This window comes from Falco biarmicus, chromosome 4, assembly GCF_023638135.1.
Source record: "Falco biarmicus isolate bFalBia1 chromosome 4, bFalBia1.pri, whole genome shotgun sequence".
Classification (NCBI taxonomy): Eukaryota; Metazoa; Chordata; class Aves; order Falconiformes; family Falconidae; genus Falco; species Falco biarmicus.
In genome coordinates, this window is record NC_079291.1 from 58445696 (window position 1) to 58462779 (window position 17084).

The 17084-nt window shown below is 39.5% G+C and overlaps 1 protein-coding gene across 1 annotated transcript in view; it reads right to left on the reverse strand.

The window, feature by feature from the left end:
• The window catches only part of LOC130147317 (vasoactive intestinal polypeptide receptor-like), a 31979-nt gene that overhangs the window by 3157 nt on the left and 11738 nt on the right, over window positions 1-17084 (reverse strand). Inside the window, exons 4-13 of the mRNA XM_056334279.1 lie at window positions 14370-14477; window positions 13534-13643; window positions 10659-10756; window positions 9032-9164; window positions 8432-8585; window positions 6433-6493; window positions 4472-4541; window positions 3510-3601; window positions 2549-2678; window positions 1157-1198 (exon numbers count right to left, since the gene is read on the reverse strand). Coding sequence (XP_056190254.1) covers window positions 1157-1198; window positions 2549-2678; window positions 3510-3601; window positions 4472-4541; window positions 6433-6493; window positions 8432-8585; window positions 9032-9164; window positions 10659-10756; window positions 13534-13643; window positions 14370-14477 — 998 coding nt within the window. The remainder of the gene's footprint in view (window positions 1-1156; window positions 1199-2548; window positions 2679-3509; window positions 3602-4471; window positions 4542-6432; window positions 6494-8431; window positions 8586-9031; window positions 9165-10658; window positions 10757-13533; window positions 13644-14369; window positions 14478-17084) is intronic.

A 17084-nucleotide genomic window follows, 5' to 3' on the forward strand; every position in this document is an offset into this window, starting at 1 on the left:
CCTTCAGCACTCCTGCATACAACACCCGCCTTCAGTTTAAGCCCATACCACCCTGCTTGGCTGCAGCAGTCTCTCACATTGTTGCAGATACTTTAAACCAAAGAAATACACACAGAGAGAAAATACTAATTAATTTTTTTATGATTGTAGGAAGCTGTAACAAATGCACTGCCAAGCTGTAATGAGTGGCCAACGTTCCAGAAGCAGTTATCCCTAAGCAGCATGGATGCAAGCCAACCCACACCACTTAATCCTAGGGCCAGAGATCACTCTCTGCCTGTCCTTTTTTAACACCTAGTAGGTCTGGGTGTTGTGTGGTCCAATACACAAGCTATTCAAATGCTGTTGGCAAGGAGTCTATGTAGACAGAAGGCAGGTGGGGAGTAGAGCATTCTGTATTTACAGTAATCTTGAAGGTACTCTCTCTGAACAGCACTAGAACAGCCATTATAAATTGCTTTCCTAAACAGCAAACATATTTTAGGTGTTATTCATCCTTAGGTAGGATTAATTTCAATTAGCTATCCCTATGAGAGGTGTCCAGCCTAAGCTAGTAGGGAAACTGAGGCACTATTAGTGGGTCACTCTTCTCATTCAACCTACACACTTTTCTGAGGATGTGTTCCACGTTTTCTCTTGGCTTTTGATTCATTTTGCTTTTGGGGGGAAAGTGCAAGCAAATTTTTTTAGGTTTTATAATGATTGGTTTTCTAAAATGTACTGCAGGGAATTTATCCGAGAACCAGGAGAGAAAACCTTTGATCAAAACTACTGAAAATGCACAGGCTACCCAAGGAAAGGAAAAGTCACTAAGAGAAAATAAACCTAGAGAAAGGAAGGAGTGTTACAAGCTTTCCATTGAGATACCATCATGATAGCTATCAGACATAAAGCAGAAAAAGTCCCCGTCAGGAAAGTCACCAACTGTTTGTAAAGGGTCATTGCTTCAAAGCTTATTTTGTGTCCTTCTGTCAGAACTGTAGGAATACAAATAAAGTCAACAAAGGTACCAAGGGAAAAAAAAGATATGGGTATTTCATGCTTTCAGGAGCAGATCAAAGCACAGTTCTGTTCTGGAAATGGGGGGGGGAGATGCAAAACAAGAAAGGCCCATGAGTTTAAAAGGTTTTGATAATCTAACGTACTTGCTACTCACCTCTGCATTTGAGAAGCAATATAGAAGAGCGACAACAAAACCCTAGGAGAGGTAGGGCAGGGGAAAAAAGCCAATCATCAGGATTTATAGCACAGAATCAGAGAAAGAAATCAGGTTTCATTCAAAATTTAAGTAAAACAGTAAAAAATACCTTTTTTTTGGTTTTTATTGTTCCATTGGAATTCAGGTGATGTGGCACTATTTATTGGGTTTTCATAATAGTATTAAATTCCTTAATGGACTGGCAACACTGTATGTACATTATTGCTCTTGTGTGGAGACACTAAGGACTAACTTACTGTTTACTGTATCCTACAAACAAGTTCTCCCTCAAATGAGGTAGTAGGAACCTCTGCCTTGTTCTAGTCTATACTTACAGTAGTGAATAAAGTGGGTGAGGACCTGCTCTTGGTTTGCATCTTTAGTGCTAAGCTATATTCTTTCATTCACAAGAGGTTGGTTGGGTTCAGCCAACAACCTATTGGGAAAAGTCTTGGGTTCACGTTCACCCAGAACTGCAGTCGGGCACTGCCTGGGGCAGCGGGAGCCAAGCCGTGTCACAGGCTGTGTTAACACCGGCAAGCGCTGCACAGGGTTACACTACATGTGTAGTGATAGTAAACTGGGCAAGGCGCAGCCCTGGATACTGGCCTTTGCTTCTCTGTGTTGTTAAAATGTCAGCACGGCCCATGACACAGCTCTGGCTTGGGCCAGCAAGTATTTTCCCTAACAGTCTGGCCATAGCTGAGAGGTAAGTATGGAAGAGGGATGATTTTTCAATATGCATCAATGTGGACAAACTATTTGGGGGTAGAGGGGGAAAAGGGAATTAAAAAGACCTCAGCTATTTATTACAAAATGTACCATGCCCAGGCCCTGGCTCTCTTACATCCAAGACACTGTTCTGAACAGTGGTATAGCAAAATAAACAAACAAAAAAAAACACACAAAAAAAAGGTATCAATGTGGTGGATTCACTACTGCTAAAAGGATAAGGGTAGAACAGGTTGTTACATATTATCCTTATTTTTTCCTTCCTCTTATCACCTTTACTATATGTGGCATTAGTTTCAATCAGTTCACCTTAGTCCATAGACTGGTCTTCAGGGCACTCTGTCATTATTATTCAATAAAGGTAGATATTGTATTGTTTCTGTGATTATTAATATGAAGTCTGACTCAGAACTCTAAAGCAGTGTGATATTTCAAATAATAAGATAAGGGAACAAACAAGAAAAAGAGTTTGCAAAGGAATAAGATGGAATGTGTGTGTTGAATTTAGACGCATTATTAATACTACTCTAATAATCAACCTAAAAATGTAAAACTCCTAAGAGTCTGGTATTTTCAGACCAAACCTCTTAGGACTGATAAACATTTTGTCCATCTTACCTGGAAAGAACCCAAGCCCAGCTCAATATAAAGGCGAGCTTCCAGGCCGGTGCTTTCTGGGAAAAATGCAAATACGATGTAGTGCACTCCAAAGAGGGGAATTAAGAGTAATGTGGATTTAGCAAGTCTCCTGGCAAACCAAGAATTGAAGAACAATGCACTGTTAGAAACAGGGAATTATTGACAGCAATTATATGTCGGAACAAATGTTGATACAGAAGAAAGCTCCATAATGGAAACTACTACATCCAGCAAAGTTATGGAAAAATTATTTTCTGCCACTCCCACCATTGACACCTGGTGAACAAAGCTGAACAAAGCAGCATGCAAGCTTTCTGGATTGAACTTTAAAGGTTCTTCTCCATACTATACATGCAAAACCAGAGGCACCACACTAAGTACTCTGATCTGCTCTCCTGAGACTAAACTCCAGCAGGTGTAGGTAACCTGTGCCATAACCAACAGCCGTATCTTATGATGAGTTAAATAGCTCACTAGAGTTCTCTGACTGCAGAGATGAGATCCCCATTGATTGCCAAGGGGATCATACACAGGAAGGTCTAGGTTCAGTCATCAGAACATCAGCATCATGTTACTGCTACGAATTTTAAGGAAATTATCTGCAACTTTCTCTTGTGGCCATTTGTGTGGAAACGACTGGAAGCAAGATGGATGGATTACCTGACATTTAGCGTTTATGCTTTCAAGCTAAGTCCTTTCAGAGTTGTAACACTTTATATTTTACTTTTCTCATTGTTCCCAGCACATCCACCCCACCCTTCTTCCCCTGAAGAAAAAGAGAGATCTGATATTTGGGATGAAAAGGCAAGTTTACGTTGTTATTTCTTCTGGGGATTTCTCTTTCTATTAGTAAGGAGTAGAACATTCTGTGCTGCTGCCCATAGAACATTTCTTAGAGCAGCTAGAATGGGTCAGTATCAAGGGACCCAGAAATACTCACACAAAGTGGCTTGAATGGCTCCCTCCTCCCTCTTGAGATTTCAATTTATGGACTAGAATTCTGATCACATTAATAAAGATAATAAAATTAATCTGAAAAGACAAGACAAAACCTGTAAACTTACTACAAATCAGGACATATCTTCAGTTGATACTAATTAACTAAAAATCCCCAGGCATAGGAATTGCACCACTATAAACTGGTGCAGATCTGCTCTCAAATCAAATCAATGGCATTAGAAACAGTATTCATTTTCCCCACCAATATGTAGCTATAAATAAAGATATGCTGAAAGTAATGTTCCATTAATATAGACCTACCTATCTCAATATTGGGTTACATCTGATATTAACCCCTTGTACTTGTTGTCAGGACCTAAGCAGATCTTATAGAGCCCCAACAGTCCTCCCTGTTCCCTTCGTTGTTTGTAACAGAAATTATAACAGATACAGACCTAAATAACATACTCTTTCCTCCCTGAGTTTAGATGGAATAAATGTGTGCTGGGTGTGGGTGTGTATGGTTGTCTTAAGGTTACATCCAAAGAACTCATTTTAAAAATATACTAGATAAAATTATGTATTTGTGTTTCTTGTATTAAATCAGTTTCCTGTTATCTAAGAATCTTGCCAATATGGATTGCTTTTCTTCAGAAATTACTTTAAAAGACACAGACATGACTGTAGTATGTGGAATGCAGGTGTCAAGATGATTCCATTATGTCTAGCATGATTCTAGAAAATATAGGATTTACTTTTTAGGTTGTGATTTATGGTGGGGTTTTTTGGGGAAAACCCAACAAAAACAACAACAACAAAACCACATGCTATACAATAAAGTCCCGCTATTTGAAATTCCATACCATAGCATGTGCTATTGCTTTTCTACCAGCTTACTGAAAGGAGATGCTAACTTAGCTTTCCCATTTCAAAAGAAACTCAAGACAAAATGAAAAAACATACTAATACAGTCAGCAGGATGGGGCCTTTGATGATCCATAGCACCACTCCATGTTCATCATCGTCCCAACATCTGAAACAACAAGGAAAGCAGTCATGTTATCTGTCCCATGTGAGATTTCCACAACACATGACAGTTCTGTCACAGAATAGGAAAGTGATGGACACTAAGTTTTTAATCACTATGCCAAAGCCCCTGCCAGTACTGGTATCCTGATAACTCTCTAAAAGTCCCTGTGCAGCCTGATCTAAAGGGAGTTTATTCAGTAAGAGGCAAGGGTTGGAGAACCAAAGCAAAGTCAAGGAACGCACATTTGTATTTTCAGGCATCTTTCTTATCAGCCTTTTTTCCTCCCTGTTGAAAAAGTTACTGTTTTACAGAGTACAGATTGGAGACTAAGCCACTGTGCACCCACGAATGTATTGACTTTGGGGTCTTGAGGAAATAGGCAAGAAAAATCCAGAGTCCTAGTAAAGGTGCCCTGAAAGGACAGAGCAGAATGGGCATTTAGTCTCTGTTTTGAAACTATTCATGTATTTAACATCAATAACAATGCAATTTAACTCCCTCCAGCCAAGTGCCATACCTGCTAGGTTATATTGTGCTCCCTCTTCCTGTATCTTCCCTTCCAGTTCTGTGACACTGAATATTTGGCTGCGTAACAAGAAACCTTACGGATGGTAGCTTATCTCAGCATGTCTGCACGTAAGGTATCTTTGCAAAGTAAGTTCAGACCAGCTGTGTCTGAAGAACTTGGGTTTCCCATTTACTAGGTGATTAGGTAAAAGATGAGTGGTTCTGGTAGTATAGGGGTTTTATACATCTAATATTATAAGACCAAGCAAATGAATGGAGGATCTGCAATGAAATTCCTCTGACTGTAGATGTCTTCATTGGACCTGTTCAACTGTTTTTCCTTTGCAGTCAAAGAAGATCAATACAACAGGACAAAATTCAACTCATCCAAAATACTTCAGAGAAGTAAACTGAGCAGGTCAGTGCTTTGCTGGAAGAGTACCCGAAGTTCAGCCACTTTTCAGCCCCCTCTAAGCCTGTGAGAGCTTGTCGGAGCTTTTGTTCCTGCTCTCCACCTCCCTCTGAACTATGTAACTGGAGTATCTTGTGCCATATTCTTCTGCTACAGATCCAACAGATGAACCCAGCAATTCTTTGGAAAAAATGCCGTGGGAAAGAAGGAAAAATGAAATCTTCCTTGCACCTCTCCTGGCTACAAAAAGGAAGCATGTGGTGTGGAAATATAAACCACTTCCACTTATGAAACATTACAGTAGAGAACTTCTACAGATGTTCTCCAGTAATATTAAGAAAGGAAAACAGGATGTGTCAAGTGTAGTGGACCATAGAACTTACTGCTTCTACATCATTAATCCGAGTCCTGAGGTGTAAAATAATATCTTTTTGAATTGACCATTGATGTGAAATGACCTGAAGGCCTTCAGGGCATGTTTTAGTAAACAGTCAGCTGCTTTGTGCCTGGCTGTCATATAAAAGATAGAAATAATAAAAAAAACCCACCACCAAAACAAACCAACAAAGAACTGAATGGAAATGAAAGAAGAAACTGCTTATCAGGACATAATGTGGTTGTTTTGGGAAGTACTTATTTGAAGAGATTAGGGTTAGCAATTTATGGCTGATTTTTAACAGAAGCAGAAACTTTCTTAAAACATAATTATTTCAAGGACTAGGAGTTAGGAAACGAAATGATAGTTCAATATTCACTATGATGTTTCCAGGTTTTATTACTCCATATATGCACATCAAAACCAGAAGGACTGAAATTATTTTCTCACTTACTTGCCTATGAAGTGTAAAGATTAGAGGCACAACTTTGGAACAATTTCTTCTGCCTGTTTTTTATATATACTCTTTCCCCACCAGAAAATCAAAATACAATACAAAATAGGATATCCTTGACTTCCTTATTCAAGCTTTAACTTACCCAGTATTTTGTTGATGGATTCTTGTGAGGACCCAAGCAAACATCACAGCAGTGGGAGCTCCTGGACAAATCAACATGGGACATAATATAACTGTTTTGAATACAATGTCCCATGGAAACTTTATTTCATGAAGTTTCACAGTGCAGCAGATTGGATATACATTAAAGGTCAAACAGTGGGTCAGGCAATTTTAAGTAACATTACAACAGAACTGAACTTGCAGTTCAGGGAAAGAAAAAAACCAACCAAACAAAAAAGCAGGAGAATGATATCAAAACGAAGGCAAATAGGGGATGCTGTGAAACCATGATGTCAAAAATAGCAGCTGATTACTTGAAGGTTTGGCCATGAATTACAGGCATTTGTGAAGCTGGAAGAATCACTTATTTAGCTAGAGCTCTTTTATCTTGTGAATTGCAAGCATGCAACTCTTTGTACATTAGCTGGAAGAGTTCACAGTTTTGTCCGGAGGACCCTCTATTAATCATTCTAGACCCATCAGCCTGTGAGCATTCCATGAGAATTTAGCTAAATCCAGGATCTGGTGATTTCTAGCCTCACTTTATCACTGCTTACCCTTCTACATTTATGACTGAAGAGCTATTAGCTTTTTTTTTTTCCTCTCTCCTCTTTTTTTTTTTTTTTTTTTTTTAACAGGCCTATAAAATAGCAATTGCTTCTGGTCTTCTCCTGTGGAATTGAATTCCCAAGGACTAAGCGACTTTCAAAGCTGCCACAAAAGGGACTCCAGTTTGAAGCGGGTGACATTTTCACTGATAAATCTATAGAAATATAGGTTATATCTTTCTAAGTATCATTTGAGATCTGTAGGAAAGGCCCAGAAGTTGTCCTTCCTAATTTTATACTTTTCTTCAAGGCCTTTAAGCTGGGACCACATTCAGTTCAAGTTACCTTTCTAATTAAGGAAGAGAAATATTTACATCCTTATCACCCAAAAGCTGAGTTGCCCCTGAGATGTAATAATCCTTATCTCCTTCTATAATCAATGGAAAATGAGAGACATTATTAATTGAGATGTTTCCTTTGTTATCTCAAGTTAGCTGTGATTAGTCAAGGTCTAAGCATCTAATTTCAGGCAATCATAATTAAAATAGCTCAAAAAATTGAAATAAATAAAAAAAAAGTCTGATAATCTGAAGATTAAGGATAAATATTTATTTCAGAAGAATTTGGATTCCATTTCTAATCCAAAAATCTCAAAGTCACCACTGAATTTGAGTGCCTCTACTTTAGAAAGCCAAGGTGAAGTGAGGTACAAGAACATCTGATCAGTGAAAGAAATGTAATGTATTATATGCATATATTTTGACCATCAGAGACAATATCAGTTTCTGCAGAAACTTAAAAGCTAAAAACTTAAAGCCAAGAGGTCTCTGAAAAAAACCCAAAATAAAGTATCATTTGATTACTGGGCCTGAACTCACATGGTTTAAGATTAATCTATCTAATTCTGCTTACTCAAAGCAAAATGTCAACTTGAAGTTACTCATTGAAATGTTTTTCGTCAGTGGAGAAAGGCAACATATTTCCAGGGTGTTACACAGCCACATTACTCATCTTGTTGGGAACTGGACTAATCACCACCACAGCATGCATGCCTCAACTGACTGCAGGAGAAACCTGGAGAGATCATTTGGATTAGATGGTTAACATTAAAATTACTGTAGTTGCAAGAAATTACAGCCAATGATAAAGATGAGTGCTGCAGTCTTTTGAGCAGGCATATCATAGTGCTTCTAGTAACACGTCCATCCTATCCCCTCCTTCAGATATTTGAAGGGTATAAGTATCTAACAAGGTAAGAAGAAAGACAGTACAATAGTATGGTTTTGGTGTAGTAGTACTGGATGAAGAGCCAACTTCTATCAGAAAGGTGGCACCTTTGATAGGCACCTTCTTACCTCAGAACAAATATTTTATCTAGTTCTGAAAGTAGATGACAATATTAAATAGCACAAAGCAGAAAAGAGTACTAACCCCAGCCAGTAAATATGAACCAGCATACATACTGCTTGTCCGAAACAAAGGTCAGCAGAAGCAATGTTTGCAGGTATATCCCTTCTATAAGAAGCCAGAAGAAATTGGCTAAAATGCTAAACTGGAAGAATGCCACAGCAGCTTTACAAGCAACCTGGAAGTGCAGAGCAAGAAAAAAAAACACCAACCTATTAGATCTGTTCACCATTGTGTCTGGATTTTCTACAAGTAAGGACAAAATTCAAAGTTACCACACAAGAGTGAAGAAATCATTACAAGATTATAGTACGTTTGGGATTCTATAGTTTCAATGGACTTCACTTTAGGTTTTTTGGAAGGGAACCACTGGCCCTTTCTTATAGATTAATTTCGTTACTGATAGAAATTGTTACAGCTTCATTAGAGTCAACAGACCTGCACCTTACATATCAAGACTGAGTGTAGCCATAGCACTTGGTCTTTGGGTTTGTGTAGTATTATTTGTTTTAAGATTTCACTTCTAGCAAAGTAAAGAGAAATAGGCTTAAGAAATCTCCATGTTCTTTTCAGGTAAAGAATTAAATGTCAAATCAAGGATAAGAGAGAGGCGAAATTTAGTACCGTTGACATTAGGCAGTGGTCCATAGTTTCATCTGCAAACAAAACAGCATCTTTGGTGAAAACAGCAATTGCTTTCAAGATAAAGGAGACAAACAGGTGCATATGGATGTAATTCCGTGTACAGTGGAATTTTCTGACATGGAAAGAGAAAATAAGAATTATTCTTCGAGAGAAATTTCCCACGGTCTTATCAAAACTGAAACAGGAATACACATGACTGCAAACACCTTCCAGAGAAAATAAATGATCTTTCACTATTTGAGAGGGAGCTAGACATAGGGGAGCAGAGCAGTTATTATCTGTTTAAGCTAATAAAAGTGCTAGTATAATTGTCCTTGAATCACCACACATTTAAAGGAGATGCCAGAAGAAGAGAGTAACTCTGGGACTCTTGAACTACATTACAACAATGCCTTTTAATTATTCTAAATATTATTTTTTTTTTGTTGAAGAAGCTTGCAACAGGCTCTTCAACCCTTTTCTGGCCAGAGAAGAGTACTGAATGGGTGTCAGCTGTGTGTTGTGGGATGGCTGAGAGGGATGTAGTTGTCTTTAGTCTAATGCATTAGTCTAATGAGGAGCACCTGAGAGCACTGGGGGGGGTCAGCCTAGGGAAAAGAAGGCTCAGGGGAGACCTTCTCACTCTCTGCAGCTGCCTGAAAGGGGGTGTAGGACAAGAGGAAACAGCCTCAAGTTGCACCAGGTCAGGTTTAGATTGGATATTAGGAAAAAATTCTTCACTGAAAGGATGGGTAAGTACTGGAACAGGCTGCCCAGGGATGTGGTGGAGTCACCATCCCCAGAGGCGTTCGAAAGACATGTAGATGTGGCACTTAGGGCCATGGTTCAGCAGTGGATTTGGCAGCATTAGGTTAATGGTTGGGGTTGATCTTAATGGTCTTTCCAACCTAAATGATTCTGATTCTATTTCCCTAGATTGCCCTGTCCCCAGTTTTACCTTGAGCTGAAGGAATCTCCTTCAGGGTTTGAACATATCGCCTTCTTGGTCCTGGGCCTCTCTGTAAGTGATATGACCTTTGGGACTGCCAGTCCACACCAGTTAGGAAGCTGATTCTGTGCTCAGCACTCCTGTCTGCAGAGTAAGCTTAAGGCTTTTGTTCAAGTGCATTGGAACCGATCAAACCAGGATCCATTTCCTAATATCCATCATCAAACACAACACTTAAATTTCTTTAAATCTCTTTCTAGAGCTCCCAGTTATGGAAGCAATGGTCTTTCACAGAGAGAATGGACAGTTTAGAATTACTGCTGGTTCAGGGGCATGAGACATTGTTTCTGCAGGGTATGTCCAGCTATGCACTAGAGGAACAGTTCTCTTATGTTAACAGTGATAACAGGTTGGAGCATTTCCACTGTACACTGTCATTAAAGAGACTTAGGCAGACTTCCCAGCCAGCTTTATTGTTCTAACAGCTGCAGGGAAATGCTACAACATGAATAGAGAAGGACCCATTGCCATAACATCAACAGTGTTATGCCTGAGAAGGATTTGAAAAAAATAAAAAAAAAAAATAATTCCCACAAAACAAAAACACAGAGGGTTTGAGGGGAATTAGGATGAGGCTCTCTTAAGACATCCTGGAAAAGAGACCATTTGTTTTTTTACCTGAAGGCAGCAAAGACAATTAGAGCTGTAGTGAGTGAGGTCACTGATGCTGCATAGCCAGCAGTGTAGACACGCCAAAATGCAGAATAATATGATTTCTATGAGAAAAAGAGAACACAGACCGATGCTGGTGGTTGTGCAGCATGCATGCTGGTGTGCTTATTTCACTAGGATACATTTTCCCCTGCTAGTCAGTCCCATCACCTATGTGCTGCTTTGCACGCTTGAGATCTGCTTCAGGTTTTTCCCTCTGTTGCTAACACAACTTTTATTCCTGTTGAATCCTACCTAACCTTACACGAGACAGGTTTCACCACCCAGGTTCATCTGCAATAGTGACCCCTCTGAGCACGTTCAAAAGGAAAATGTTAACTTTAAGCAATCACATTTTCTCCTATAGGTACGTAAAGACTCTAGGGTGCTGAAACCTGCTGATGGGTGATTGGTGAATCCATCACTTTAGACCTGGGCCAGATTCAATAAGTATTGGTTCTCATAAACAGCTATAGATAAAAGAAACACAAAATTTACATTTTTCAGGTGAGGAAACTGAAACACTGTGAAACAGTAGAGGCAAGAATTTTAAAGCCAAGAAAATGACCTCACAGTCTTTAATTCTTTGGACAAACAGTTCATTCAGTTGTTATACACTATAACACTCTAAATTCTTTATAGTTAATTTGTTTGCTTCTTTTGTATTTAAACAACCAATATCCTAAGAAAAATGAAGCATGTTTACATTGCTTTATCTATGAAAATTTTATTTTGATTCACTACAAGATTAACTGATTATTTAATCCCAAGAAACTAAATTCTCTGAATCCAGGCGAATTTTCTCCTTGCAAATGCAATGGACACTTTGTTCTCTGATTAAGCCAGACTGTGTTTATCCAAAAGATAAACAATTAGCAATTTTAAATAGATCCATAAATAAATCATGCAACCCTGGCAACCTGGGAATCATCCTGATGCTTCTGAAATAGTCCTAATCTTTTATACAGTATTTTCAAAACCCAGGTGAAAATTAGAAAATGGGTTTCTCAATTAAACAATTAAGTATTTCAAGGCATTTTATCTGGTTTTGTATGGTAGCTAAAAAAGCCCACTACTATGTGCAGAAGACCTCATAAGTCCTCACTGCAGATACAAAATGCAAAACAAGTGGTTCTCTTAGAATATAAGTGGGATTCTTCTTACTTGCTTCCCTATGTTTACAATGCAGCAGAGCTTACTGATCTTATCTTCTGTTTGCAGATCTTGTGGGTTTGACTGGAATAACAAACTAAACACAGCCGCAGCACAGGCATGAGCTCTGCCCTGAAATCTTCTGTAATGTTAAAATGTAAATATAGTCCTTTGCTTGATTTCAGCCTAGGCCAGCTACAAACTGCCTGGCTTAGCACAAGCCAGGGACAGCCTGGAGAAAGCCACCCTGGAGAGTAAGAGTTTAGTGGGCGAGAGCCATGCCATGGCAGCTGGCCCCAGGGCTGGAGAACTGTGCTCCAGAATACAGGCCACCTTAGGAGTCCTGCATCCTTTCTGAACTCTTTTGCATGGTTTCCAGCACCTTGCCAGAAGTTCTTTAAGCATCTATCTTTCTAGCTTCCCTGAAGTGTAAAGGAGTACAAATATTCTTAGCTCACAGGTGGAGAATTGAGCTCCAGCTGTCTATACTGTCTGTTACAGCTGTGCCTGAGTTTCTGAGCCCATGGAGCCAAATGGCTGAAGCCAACTGTGTCTACACTTCCTAAGGATTCAGATACCTGAACTAGTACTTCTGTGCTTGAACTCACATGCCGGGAGAACTGAACAGTTTATTCCAGATAACACCCAGATTGTTAGTGATGATAGCCCTCGCCACCTTACTGTGTCTTGCTCTGACCTGTGACAAATGGCCTTTTTCCAGTGTTGAGTCATGACTGCACACTGGCAACGAGCTATGTGACTTTTTTCTTTCCTACATTGGAAGGAGTCCACCGCTTCTATCAAAATACCGCAATAGGAGGAGGAGGCAGTGAGGTACCCCATCTGGCACTTACACAAGCTGTATGAGCTTTGCCCAATACAGACTGGAGATGAGGGGATGGAGACACCCCTATTCTCTCTTGCTGGAACTGCCCCATTTAGCAGAGGCCAGAACACAAAGGCAGAGGTGGTAAACGTGTCTTTGTTAATCAGCAACCTTCAGCCATGAGACAAAGTTCACCACTGAGGCACTACCACCACCACCAACGATGTGTGAGACGTTCCCATCCTCAGGCCCAGTACAATGACGACGAACATGGGAATTTAAATCATACGAAGTTGTGGGTGAAAGAAATGCTGCTGGAGTCTAACTGACATCAGATAGGAAAACCAGAGGTTCACTTCCTACTCCACTGAAACCAAAGATGAAGTGTGGCAATACTCAATGGCAGCCAAGAATAGCCTCCTAAAGATGTGCATCGACCACCATGCTATAAAGTTATGGAATCCTTTTCTCTGGCTCAAAGAAAATCTGGGAAAAAAAATCAGCAGGAGGGATCTAAAGGAATTTTCCCTGAAAAATTTGCCCCAGACAGGTTGGTAAGATTTCCTTGGGAGATGGGTGTGTGAGGAGGATTCAAACCACCTCTGTCAGAGAACCCAAGTCCCTGTTAGGCAGGACAAGTAAATTAATCATTACTCTACACATTAGGTGGGGACAACTGTATGGAGATGAAAGTGCTACCTGCTACCCCTTTGCTTTCTATTAAGCCTAAATGGTTTGAGCTTACCACTGAAGATGGGTAATTACTAGATTCTGACAGGGCTCAGGTGTGTGGGAGCATCCAGCTACTCAGCCCACTCAGAAGAGGGTGCTCTGGAGATGTCCACAAGCAGCAAATAAACTCACCTGTTCCTCAGGCCCTTTGCTGGAACCTTCATCAAATCCACAGGCAACAGTGTACGGTGGGAACGGTTCTGACCAATACGCCTCCTGTGTACAGTTTCTCTGAAGGAAGCCTTTAATGGTAAAATATATCAGAGAACGAATTATGGGAGAGTGTTCTTTAAGTTTTGGTGAGAAACAACACATTTTTATTCCTACTTCAGTTCTTAAGCACTTACAGGTCTAGTCATGTTCAGCAAGATTAGCTACAGTTATAATATTCTATATATCTATCACTTGAGAAGTTGAGACAGATGTTCCCATTCATTTCAAGATGCAACGCAACTTACACATTTCACATAGGAAATTCATTCTGCAGATTCTTATACAGAAGAAATCAAATTATGCGGTCTGTCCTGCATTTCCAACATGATTTGTGCTTGTGGACAAAGGCCTGATCCACCTGATCTAGCTTTGAAGTTAGATACAGTTTTTGAACTTGGTCCGGCTGTGACTGGAGGATTGGGCTAGATGACCTCAAGAGGCCCTTTCTAACATTAATTACTCGATGACTTTATAAATCAGCAATTCTATGACAGATTCCTTTATAACCTTAGCAATGTAGTGCAATTACCCATAATTTTTAGACCAAAGAGACTAGACAATTCAGTACAGCATAACACAAAAGTGTGTCAGATATTGATCACAAACCAAAATGAGTATATGGATAATCACTTTGTGTCGACTGACATAAGACAGTATTGTGAACCAGGAAAATATGCAAGTTACTGAATCTTTAACTATTAGAATTTGGTTTTAAAAATAGGTAGGGATAAAAAGAACATGAAAAAAAGCCTTGCCGTGGATATTGGTGATTTCTTCAAAAAATCTTGGACAGGGCACTTTAACCACTTCCCCAAAAGTGGCTCTGGGCCAGCAGGTTAGCCCATCCCAATCTCTGGTGCATCCTGAAAAAAAAAGCGCCTTTAAATAAACAAACACATACATACAGAACATCACACAGTTGATCTTCCACAGTGAGATTGTGGTTCCCCCACTAATTCACATGCAAGAAGAGCAACAACAGAACATGCAGCTTTGCAAATGAAGGATTGGATTATTTTCCTCTTCTTGAATGCCTTTCTCACATATGCCTTTGGCATTCCATCTGGACCTTCCCCCACCTTATCTCATGGCAGAATGTACCTGCAATTCAAGTAGGCACAATCTGAAAGTCAAATCAAGTGGAACTCCTTTTATTGTCAAAACAAAAGTCACCAAAATCAAAATATTGAATAATTATTAGCACTTGAGATTTCTCTTTATTGGTTTCAGATTCTAACTGAAAATCATCAGACTTAAAAATTAATCCTCAGTCTCTTGATTCCATGCTCAAAGTCTACCAATTTCACCCAACTTAAAGAAAATAAGGGCTGAAGTCCTGGTCTTAGGCAATCAATGGCATTTTTACAATGGACTTCAACAGGGATTAGATTCTTCCCAAACGAAGAACATATCCCAGCATCCTATAAAATAACCATCATCAGGAGTAGGTCTGACTGGTTGGCATTCACAAGGCTCCCTAAACTAGACACTGCCAGCTGATGTTGCAGGGCATGCTTCTAGCTACGAGTCCAATAAAAAGAGTTTTCAGAAGTTATAGTTGATCACAGCCTTGTGGCAGATGCATCACATTGAGACTCCAGGTGTGGTCATGCAGTGTCTGCTGGCAAGTAGGTGTAGGTGCAGGACAGAAAAATGATCAGCGCGTAAAGGTGCCTGAACCAATAAAAAAAAGCACCGTGTTGTAACTGAAACTAATCTCTAGGGGTCCTAAGGTGGGTATAAAGCAGTGCACGAGTTTCGTTTGGGAGGCGTTATTTTCTTTCACTGATTCTTTTCTGTTTCATCTGTGACTGATGACAAGGCAAATCTAAAATTGTTGAGAGCTGAAACGTGGAAGCAATATTACTTGCCTGTAGCTGAGCAAAGTTACTCTCTGGCTTCCAAAAGGATAGTCCTGAGAATCTCCCACAGCATTATCCTCACATCATCCTTAGGAGGCTGAAATTCCTGGTATCCCAAATTTGCCAGATGGGAAAAATCGAACCCCTGCTTCATTATCTCTAATTTTAATTGTTTAAAATATGTCAGCTAATCTTAGCTATGTTCCCTCTGCAATCAGTAGAAAGAGACAGGGACTTCCAGCGCATGATTCATCCCATACATTAGCGGCTCCTTTCTGAGAACAGGATGAATCACCTACTGCAAATACCTAGGTCTCTCTGATGATTATAGCCTAAACTAGGCTGTTAATTTTCAAATTAATAAAGTCAGGTATTATGAGTCCCACTTAGACACGCAGTGGCACACACACTTTGACTTAGGGACTTAAAGGGTCTGTCTCAGAGGAACTATAATACCTTTGAGGAGCTGGGTCTAAAAGTCTATCGCATTTGGCAATGTGGGGTTAAAAACAAGAATCAGGTGACCTTATGTGGGAATGGAACTTGTATGTGTTAAGTCTTAGTTTCCAGTGACTTCTACAGTTTACATCAAAGAAACCACTGAGCACAAAAGCAGCAGGAGCATTTTGCATGCTGAGGTTCTCAAAAGACTAGCGATTGTCCAGGTCACCTGAGACTCCATAAAGACAACTGCAGCAGGAACTGTATGAAGTAATGTTGACTTCATAGTTATTTAAGTCTTTTTTTTTTTCGGTAACCCAGGGCTCTCTTTTTCAGACAATGAAGAAAAAGAAGCATTTTTAGAGCTTGATTCAATTGACCTATTTTACACATCTACTTCAAGATGACAGGAATTGCACCCTGGACTCTAACGATGACACTCATTAGACACTGCTCTGTACAAGAAGAATAATGTGGAACTGCTTTAAATTAAAAAGCCTGCAACAGACTAATTCCAGCACGGATACTCTGTGGCTACTGAGAAGTAACTCTGTACAAATTGTGATCCTTCAGTTTGTCTCGTTGCATTCCTGTAAACTGAAATGCAACCTAGGGACTTCTACCAATTTTAGTCTAGTTTTAAAATACCCCAGATGAAATACTGGTGATGAATTGTTCTTTAGGATCTAGTGTTTCATTTTAAAATATATTGAGAAAGTCTGTAAATATCAGAACAAATTTTCATTAAAGTCTTTCCATCTCTAGAGAAAAAAAGTCGGAAAGGAGAGGTTTGAGAAGATCAGAATTGACAAGGTTGAAGAGTTATAAATAGTTTAAAGAATTTTGAGGGATTTTTATTTCTTTGAGTAACCTTTGCTACCAAGAGGATTTCAAAATCATGTTAATTATTTTTCCAGTAAAGAGAAAAATACTCAGAATGTCATCCTGTAATGCATGTAATAAATCATTATTGAAAACACCTGATTTTTGCCAGAACATTTTTGGGTAGGTTACTGGGTATTCCAAGTGACAAATGTGTCCAGGAGGTATTCTCAGCTTGATTAAAGGGGAAGGGAAATACTACTAACATAGAGTAGGCAAGTACAAGAAGAATATCAGACACAGAGGGATTGGAAAGGCTCTAGGAAAATAAATATGAAGGTAAAG